Raw genomic sequence first — 9554 nt, 5'->3', positions numbered from 1 at the left:
GTGATGCTTGATTTATTCATTAAAAAAAAGTTCTTATGTACAAAATGAGCTGATGTTTGTATCCAGGAGTTAAAAGTACTCTTTAAAAAGTTAAATAAAAGTCAGGACATGGATTACATGGAGCACTTAAATGAAGGAACACGCCACAAGGAAGCTATCACACGCACATCGGGATGCTCAGGACCGCAGCTTGGCCCAGCCGAGGCTCACCCTGGGTGGGGTCTGCCCCTGGGCACAGAAGTGGGTTCCTATTTACACCCGGGGGTACAGGGGGTGTAGAAGACTCACATCCACGTTAGAGTACCAACATCACCGGCTAACGGTACACCGCCTCACAGCTGAACCCAAGTCGCAGAACTTGGGGTGACTGGAGGACATCAGTGGCCAGCATGGCCTGTCCCCACAGTGGCCATGGGTACCTTGGTGCCACAGGGCAGAAGGTGAGGAAACCAAGGCAGCAGCATCACTTGGCCTTGACCCAGGGACCAGAGGCCATGGCCTACAACCAGCGCCCTTCTGCCCCAGGAGGCGGGCTGCAGGAGGTCATCAGCAGCACTGGCTCAGCCACTGGTCAGACCCTGACTGGCTGCAGCTCCTGGACAGCAGGTATGGAGGTATGCAAGGCTTGTCCCCAGCACTGAGCTCTGGCCAAGGTGTCTGGGGACCAAACCACCTAATTGCTGTGCTTATTCACTCGTGTGCACAAATCAAGAAGGACAGTTAAACGCTCATATGGTGTGATCTCTTAGACCCACGATTGAGAGGACAGAACTCTCCAGGAAAAGAGATTTAGATGTTAGAATCACCTGGTGACTGCAGGAGCCTGGACACTGGAGGACTGGGCTGCAGAGTGTGCCACTGTCTCAGTGGGGTCTCACGAGGCCAGGACTGGCCGGTCAGTTCACTTGCTGGCCACTGTGCTCTGAAACATTTTACTGACCCAAGCTGTGATGGCAGTGTTGAGAGGAACTGCTCTGGCTGCTAAGGACCAGTGGGTTCTTTATTGAAAGCACTATTCTGGGAGCTTCGGACAGACAAGGGCATTTCAGGGCTTCCCAGAGGGTGGCCACTGCCTCCCCAGGCTTGAACATCTAAACCAGCAACTGGCTAGAGTCCTGGCCAAGGTGACCCTGGCTGTGACAGTAAGAACCAAAATGTGTGCTCATCTGCGGCTCCATGCAGACCACAGAACGCTGCAGTTAGGAACACCCTTCAAAGTCAAGACGACATTTTCCAAAAATATTTTTTACAGCACTTTAAATAATTTACAAAAAGCTACAAAAATCATATTTACCAGGACACGTCTGTTAAATAAACCTCCTGTCAGTGTACACATGTACAGGGCTATGTACAGGACGCTGGCTGCACTCTCCTGCGCACGTGGCTCTGCACAGGGGCGGGCCAGGCTGCGCGTCACAGCTTGAGGACTCTGCCCTTCACCACTGAGCTGCGGTCCTCCAGGGAGCTGTCGCTGCACTCACTGGCATCGCTGCCCAGCACCTCCTGGTCCTGGTCATCCCTGTCCACCACCCTGTGGCCATACCTCAGGTCCAGGATGCCTTCCTCTGAGCCCAAGTTCCTCTTGTCCTGCAAACCGAGCCCTGCCCGGGCCTTCCTGCTTGGCCAGTGCCCACTGTCCTTCACGAGCAAGTGTGGGCTTCCAAACACGGGGCTGTGACCAGCCTGGGTCTCTCTGAAGGCCGAGAAGGACGGGCCCTGCAGAGGCAGACCCAGGTGAGGACTGAAGAGGCCGGCCTGCTGGCCTCCCCAGGGGACGCTCTTCCCAAAGTGGAACAGCTGGGTGGACAGCAGGGGAGAGAAGCCTGTAAAGGACAGGTTCTTCCTGGGGTCCAAGGTGAGGCTGTGCGGGACCCTGGCCTGCCCCTGGGTCCCCTTCTCTTTCTCACCCCCAAGGCCCCCGGTCCATGCTGAACTCCGACCTTCTGAATTCAGTGACCATGGGCTGGGCAGCCTGCTGTGGTGGGCCAGGTCACTCCAGGGGAGGGCCAGCTCGGCCTGAGGTCCCGGGCTAGGGGACAATAAGCTCCGGCTCCCATAGTTGACATGAAAGGTTCCCCCGGAGCTTCCGGTCTCAGCTCCTGCTGTGGCACAGCTGGGCAGCTGACCAAAAGCACTTTCTGTGGCTGCGGGCTCAGCGCGGGGTGGGCTCTGGTCTTTGTGAACATAGACATTTCTCCTACTGGCAGGACACCCTTTGGCAGAGGGGTTCCCACTGGCACTCCTAGGCAGTGTGGGCTCACACCTGCCTGCAGCAGCCGGGTGGTGGGAAGTGTGCTCGGTGCGGGCTGCGCCCTTCCCGCCGGGGATGAAGAGGCCGGGGGCACACGGTCCCCCAGCCTTCTCTGTGCCCCTTAGTCCTTCAGCCAGTGGAGGGCCGCCCCTGGCCCTCTGGCTCCGTGTGCACACGCCGGGCTGCAGACCGGGGGCCAGCTCCTTCCTGCAGGGCTCCTCCGGCCGGGCTGGGCCCCCTCCTTGAACTGCTGAACTGCTCACGGACTCCTTAGCCTTTTCTGCCAAAAACTTTCTAATCTCCAGTTCGATGCTGTCGTCACTGTCCACTGAACTGTCCTCAGACAGGGAGCTGGGGGCAGAGCACGCATGGTCACGGGCTCCTGTTTCCTTCGAGAATGGAGTCCCTTCGGGCGGTCTCCTCCTGGACTGGAGAGCTGGGGCTGCGTCCTTGCCCCCCAGCTTCCTCCCCTCTGCTGGACCACTGAAGGCACCGGGCGGTCGTCTCCCCAGGCACGCCCTGCTGTCCCTTCTGGACGTGGACAGGCAGCTCCTCAGCACCCGCGGGCCTCTGTCCTTCCAGGCTCTCGGGAGGCCTCCCAGCGTGTGCACCAACCGTGTCTCGGGGGTGCTGAACCTGACCTTCTTCCTGCAGGCTGCCCGGGGATCCCTGCACCTCTTCTTGAGCTTCCGCTTGGATCTCAGCAGGTCCTTGATGGCCGTGTCGAGGTCCTCGTCACTGTCCAGCGAGCTGCTCTTGTCCTCGGAGCTCTCTCTCTCACCAACGCTCCTCCCTTCTCCTGCCTTCCCCTGAACCCCAAGGCCTTGCGACACGCAAACGTCACTGAGCAGGAAAGGCCTGGAGGGCACAGGCTGGCTCCTGGCCTGGCACTCCCTGCCTGGGGCCTCGCTGGCGTTCCCCTGGCTGGGGGGGTCCTGCCCACTGTGGCCAGGCTGAGCCTGCCCCTGGCTGCGGTCGCCGTCCTGGGCACTGTCTTTCACCTCCCTTGGTTTCTTGGGGGTGGACATCCTCACGGCACTGGCTCCACCTCTGCGTTTCCTTCTGCAGCTCAGGGGCAGGTCTGGGGGTTTAGAGAGAGGGGCCTTGGGGACACCGGTCTGGCTGCTAGGGCCTGGTGGGGAGAGGGGGCCTGGGGTGGGCTGTGGGCAGCTTTCGGCTCTGGCCAGCAGACTTCCTGACTGTGCCTTCAGAGCCAAAAACGTCCGGATCTCCTGCTCTATGCTGTCGTCACTGTCCACAGAGCTGCTGTCCCCATCAGAGCGGGAAGGCACGTTGAGGGAGCAGAAGGGGGGGCCTACAGACGTGGGCCCGCTGCCACCCTCCACAGGTGCCGGCAGGATGGTCTTGGAGATGTCCAGGATGGCTTCAGCGCACATCAGCTCGGCCGAGGTGTCTGCACGGCCCGAGGCCCGTTCCCAAGGCCCGCTGCTGGTGGCGGTGCCTGCCGGAGGTACGGCAGCCCTGGCATCCCTGGGTGGCTTGGAGAGGTGGTCAGAGTCCAGGCCCCCTGGGCTGGGGTCTGTGGCCCTGGGGACCGCCGGCTTCCTCCTGCTCGGAGTTCTCCTGGGTGTCTCGGGGAAGGCACTTCTCAGTGAGCTGCCCGGGCTGCTGGCGGGAACGTCGGGCCCCTTCTCCTGGCTGAGCTGGGCTCCCGGTGGCGGGTCCCCGCTGGCCTCCTTCCTGGTCTTCTCCAGCTGATAGAGCTGGATGGCCTCCTCGATGCCATCGTCGCTGCTGGAGTCGGAGGCCTCGTGCTGGGGGGCCACAATCCTGCCGCGGCTGCCCCTTTTTCCAGCTCCGCAGTTCCTCTTGCCCCCGCCCCTGCTCTGTGCTGCCTGGGGCTTGGGGGCTGCAGGCCTTGTGCTGCCCGGGTTCTCGGGCTCAGTGGCGACTTTCGGCCTGAGGCTGCCGGGCGCCGTGCTGCCCTTTGCTGACCTGGGAGGTCTGCGGAAGACAAACTCCTTACAGGCGCCCATCAGACTGTGGCGGGGCGGCGCCCTGACAGGGGGCTCCTGGGTGGGTTTCAGGGTGGACCGGGCTGGACTTTCGCTGGGGTCTGTGCTCTTATCCACAGGCCCGTCACACTTCTGGTTTCCGTGTTGCCTTTTCTCATTCAAAAACTGCTCTATTTCTGCCCGGATGCTCTGCTCAAAGGAGTCCTCGCTGCTCACACTGACGGGGGAGGCTGAGCCCTGGTCCCCGCCGGCCTCCCCAGGGCTGCCAGGAACACTGCCTGACACCGGGGCAAGTTTTGGGGGACACAGGGCGGGCGGGGTGCCACCGTGTGGAGGCTCTGGTTTGCCTCTGCTGCCCCCACCTGCGGCCCCGCCAGGCTGGGCCCCCCTGGGCATGGGCTGTGCGGCACCACTCTTGGCCTTCAGGTACTCCTGGATGGCCTCCTCAATGTCCCGGTCTACAGAGTCATCACTGTCGGAATCCAGCGCCAGCGGGCCAAGGCTGGCAGCTCCCTCCTCGGCTGGGGGGTGGCGATGGGCAGCAAGGCCACAGGGAGCAAAGGCAGGTGGCGCGCTGCGCAGGGCAGGGTTGGCAGCCAGCCTGCCCTCCCGGCACCCCTCCGCCCGCTGGCTTCTCTGCGTGGCACGCTCATCGTGCGTGCCCAGGGCGGCATCACCGCGCTGCAGCGTGCTGATGACCATCTGCACCCTGGCACTCACCGAAGCTCTGGCGACAGCCTCTTCCGACTCTGAGAAGCACCGAGGAAACCTAAAGCTCCCCGGCGGGCCGAAGGCCTCCCATTTGGACTGGAGAGCGACCACTGGAGGGGCGTTCATGAGGAACATCCTAGCAGACGGGTGGGGCTCAGGGGGACTGCGCTGTGTTCTCCTTGGGTTCACATCCTGGGACAAAGAGAGCACAGGGCACAATGTCCAGGGACCAGCTGCACCAGCTGCCCCGGGTTCCTCCACTGCAAAAGGAAGCATTTCTTCCCTCTGGGCCAGGCCTGCTGAGAACACCCAGAAAGAAAATGCCCCCAACTCTCTGTCCTGCCTCCCCCTCGAGGAGGACTGAGGTTTTACTTACCTCAAAAGATTGTCAGGAGGTGCTGGTGTGACCAAGTCCCGTACGTTAATAAGAATGACTATGACAAATCCTGGTAAGGGTGACTTCACAGGAAGAGTCATTCTTGGCAGGACCACCTCACTCCTGAAACAGAAAGGTGTGTGCCATGAGCGGCTCAGTGACCGCTTCCCCAAGCTTCTTCCAGTTACTTCTACTAAGACCAAGACATCAAATGTACGTCTGCTGGACGGTCTCAAGGACCCGAATCATTGTTTTAGCTACTTAGCAGGCTAGCCGCCCCAAACACCGTCTCACGCCCTCTCCACCCCCGCAGTCACTCCCTGGTCTCGGGGTCTCAGCTGAGCTGCTCCCAGCAACACTCTGAAGGCCAGCTCACAGCTGGCCTATTCGCAAAAGGTCAGTCCCTGGACTGCCCTACAGAGCATGATGTGACCTGGGTGGCCAGTGACAGAGCATGATGTGCCCTGGGTGGCCAATGATGGCACGGCTGATAATTCTGACCCCATCTCCAAACTGAGTGCAGTGAGGTTCAGATGCACGGGAGGCCCACCAGCAGACACTGGGCTCCCTCAGAAGGGTGCTAGGAAGCCATCACCACCCTAGGCCTCAGGAGCTGGGTGGGCTTGGCCTGCACCTTCCTTGGCTTCCTCTGGATCCTGTGTACCAGCTTTCTCGGTTTAGCTGGGAACGTCCTTCCCACAAGCATGTGATCTGGTTGTTTACACACCACACACCTTCCTCAAGAGAGGGGGGGCCAGGCGCCACCTCCCAGCAAAGGGGCAAGCGGTGGGAACTGGCAATCAGAGGGCATGCCAAATTCAGAACTGACTCACTTGCTATTACCAATCTGTGCTCAAAAAGTGAAACTAAAACGGAAGAATTTATTGCAATTACTTGAAATTCTCTTCGAGTCCAGGCTCCCGTTCAAAGGCTTCAAGGCTGTCTTCGTCACTCCATGCTCAGGGAGAGGTGCCGTCTGCCAGCTGCTTGAACACACATTCCACTACCAGAATTAGGAGAATCAGAGACAGCTAATTCAGAGACGGCAGCTACAGTTCATAAATATTTTTCTGGAAAGACTTATCATTAACTTAAGAGCTCAGAGTTAAGTTCTGGAAGAACTTACCTTGAGACATTAATCACAGCTACTTTACAAAGCTCCCGGAGCTGAAAATGGGTGCATGAGCTGACTAGTGGCTCTCAAGTTCTGGTGTCCACTACAGCCCTATTTCCCCCAAAATGTCGCCTCTGGAGAGGTCCCCAGAGGAAGCAGTGGTAGGGGACAGAAGACAGGGCTGGGCTCTTTCACTGGGTAGGGGGCTTGTGCCCACTCTGCTGTGGACATTATTCAAATTGCCAGGACAAAGCCACAGAAATGACAAAACATTTGCATGAGCCCTGGGCTGCGAAGAGTCTAAACCAAAAACATTAACTCCTTAAATAGCAATCCTGCCTTAACAAAGGGGCCCAGGGAGGGTGGGACCCTGGGGCGCCCTGATTTCCACTCCAGATGCAAAGCTGCAGCAGGGAGTCACCCACCTCTATCAACCAGTGTACAGCTTGTAAGTGGTGCAGACAGAGCCTGGTCGCCCAGGGAAAAGTTTTCTGAGTTCTCCAACTACTTAGTCCTAGAAGGTTAAAAAGCCAAGAGAGCTCCAGAGACAGCCTGGATTTAAAACAGTCAGCCAGGAGACGAGTCACCTCAAGAACTCCGCCAAGGTGAGGTGAAGTGTGGCTTGGTCCAACTGCTGCCATGCACCCAAGGGCCCTAGAAACTGGTCTCTAAGTGACTGTAGGGACACTAGCACCTGCAGGCCAAAGCCACCTGGTGTCAGATTTAAGAGCCAGTGGAAGGCATCTGGACATCCTCCTGGTCTAGACACCCACGCCCTGGAGAGAACAAAGCCACACTCAAGCCCTGGCCACCTAACTAACTCTGTCCTCTACCTTCCAGAAATGCCCCCACACCAACACCGGGCTCAACTTGTGTTCTTACCTTCCAGGTGGGGCTTTTCCTAGGGTTAGGGGAAGCCAGGGTCTGCACGCCGGAGAGGAGAGGAGGAGCCCATCTGCGAGGGGGCCGCGGCAGGAGGGTCCTCTCCACCAACCTGAAAGGGGCGGGGCTGGAATTCAGTTGTAGCCGGCCCCAAGCCGAGACCAACCGGATCGCAACCCGCGCCCGGCCCCCAGCAAAACTGCAGCGATCCCCGAGCCGGGCCGGAGGCGGGGGAACCTCTGGCTGCTCCTGGCCCGCACCTCAGCCTCAGCGCCCGCTACTGGGCTCGGCTCGCCGCCCCGGGAGCCGGAGCAGCAGTCTGGCCCTCGGCCTGGGAGGCGCGGAACCTCCCCCGGGAGCGTCAGGCCTCCCCGCAGGTCTGCGCCCCCCGCGCTGCGTTCCGGGCTGCGAGGCTCGGAGCCTGCGGCCCGGAGCTCGGCTCCCTCCCGGAAGCTCCGCCTGGCGCAGGGCGTGAGCGCTGCCCTGGGGGCCGGGCAGGCCCGGGTTGCCTCGGTCCCCGAGCGCCGCGGGCCTCACCTGCGCCTGACTCACCTGGGCCCGGCCGGCGCCCGCCGGCTCCCGAGGGACGCGGGGCGCGCGCAGGGGCTGGCGGGCGCGGGAGCTGCCTCCGGGGGCCGCGACCCGAGCCCGGGCGGGGACCCGCCCCCGAGCCCGCCCGCCGCGGCGCCCCCTCCCGCGAGCCCCGCCGCCCGCCGCGGCCTGCACGGCGCCGCCCCGCCTCACCTCCGCGGCCGCCCGCCGCGCCTCGCGCCCCGGGAAGGCGGCCGGCCGGGAGGAGCGCTCCGCCCTCGGCCCGGCGCCGGGAGGGGCCGCGGGGCGTCCGGCGGCCCGCGCCGCCCCGCGCGCCGCCGCCCCTCGCCCGGGCGCGCCGTGGGAAGCGCGGGAGGGCGGGGCCGGCGCGGGGGCGGGGCGACCCCCCCAGCCGCCCCCTCCCCGCCACCTACCCGCGGCGGCGGCGGCGGCGGCCGCGCTCCGGAAGCCGTGCCCGGTGGCTGGGCATCATGGGAATGGCACGGCCGAGTTCCGGGGGAGGCGCGCGGCCCGGCCGGACCCCCGCCCGCGAGAGCGCGCCCACCTGCCGCCGCGCCGCGCCGGGGCCGCCAGCACCCGCGCCACCCCTGCCGGGGCCCGGCCGCGTGGGCGCGCGCCGCGGAGTGCACTGGTGGTGGGCCCGGGCTGCCTGTCCCCGGCCCCCGCTCTAGTCAGACCTCCGCGCGGGGACCCGGCCGTCGCGCTGTCCGCCGGGTCCTGGGCCCGGGCCTGGTGTGCGCCATGCGCCGAGTGCGCGCAGAGCGGGTTGGAGGTCTGGCGCTGCGAAGTCCACCAAGGCGAGGGGTGTGGCCGTGGAAGAGCGCGGGGAGGCCACTTGACTGTCGTAGTTAGTACTGTCCTAAGCTGCCGCGTTGCTAGGCGCTGCTTCGTGTCCCGGGTGCCTGGCACCTGCCCAGCCCGGCCTTCCCTTTCCGCAGGCTTCCAGAGATGCCGTGATGCGCTGCGCAGGTCTGCACAGAGCTAGAGTTGAGCCTGGCCTTCTTGTGCTGGAAGCCTTCTGCGGGCGCCCCCCACGCTGCCGCTGCCTGCGCTGCCAGGCCCCCAGCTGTCTTCTGCTCCCTGTTGCTGAACGCTTCTGTGTCGCGCTCACTGCCACACACCTTAGCTTTCCTAGCCTCAACCCACACCCAGAGCCTGAGACTGGACAAGTGACCTCCAGGGTCATGCACTTCAGGTGACCGGCTCTGCACGGAGGTCCTGTCCTATGTGTCTCTGCAGTTCACTGGCCATGGGACTCGAAGTCCTGGGCTAGTTTCCTTCGCCTTATCAAATGGTCTGGAGATACCTGTCCAGGCTTGGGGTCACCCCAAGTGTCTCTTGTAATGGCAGGGAAGAGCCCAGTGTCCACTCCTGGAGGGGCCAAGGCACTGGGGGTTTCTTTCCTGACCAGAAAGTAGGAGATTGGATAGGGTCAACCCCAGAGAATGAGAAGGGGAGTTGGGATCAAGTTTGGGGGGTCAAGAAACCCATTAAAATATTGTAATGCCTCGGCGAATTGTTTACAAGAAAGAAGTTTTTTTCTCATTATAAATTAATACTCTTTACTTAAACCTGGGAGAATAATTAATAGTCACCACCCCCAAGACATGGGCTATTAATATTTTGGCATGTTCTAGTACCGGGGATTGAACCCAGGGGTGCTTTGCTACTGAGCCACACCCCCAGCCCTTT

General features: G+C 61.9%; 1 protein-coding gene across 4 annotated transcripts; it reads right to left on the bottom strand.

Annotated features, from left to right (window-relative positions):
* Positions 1-8316, bottom strand: Ppp1r26 (protein phosphatase 1 regulatory subunit 26). 4 transcript variants are annotated; one of them, XM_071601144.1, is made up of 6 exons: positions 8276-8316; positions 7311-7422; positions 6854-6942; positions 6209-6317; positions 5315-5437; positions 1-5130 (listed from the first exon to the last, which is right to left on the bottom strand). In XM_071601144.1, the coding sequence occupies exon 6, from the start codon at positions 5071-5073 to the stop codon at positions 1414-1416; it is 3660 nt and encodes a 1219-aa protein (XP_071457245.1). In that variant the 5' UTR covers positions 5074-5130; positions 5315-5437; positions 6209-6317; positions 6854-6942; positions 7311-7422; positions 8276-8316; the 3' UTR covers positions 1-1413. The 4 variants fall into 4 exon arrangements, with proteins under 4 accessions (XP_071457245.1, XP_071457242.1, XP_071457244.1 ...); XM_071601141.1 differs by lacking the exon at positions 6854-6942; XM_071601143.1 differs by lacking the exon at positions 6854-6942 and having other exon boundaries at positions 7311-7437; positions 8276-8311.
* Positions 8317-9554: the final 1238 nt, after the last annotated feature.

The sequence above is a fragment of the Marmota flaviventris genome, chromosome 13 (genome assembly GCF_047511675.1).
Source record: "Marmota flaviventris isolate mMarFla1 chromosome 13, mMarFla1.hap1, whole genome shotgun sequence".
NCBI lineage: Eukaryota > Metazoa > Chordata > Mammalia > Rodentia > Sciuridae > Marmota > Marmota flaviventris.
The sequence above is the reverse complement of the archived record's forward strand: the minus strand, read 5'-3'. Positions and strand labels throughout refer to the sequence as shown.

Bases quoted from the DNA above. Each gene is read 5' to 3' on its own strand.
- Ppp1r26 (XM_071601144.1), bottom strand. From the start codon at position 5,073: ATGTTCCTCATGAACGCCCCTCCAGTGGTCGCTCTCCAGTCCAAATGG.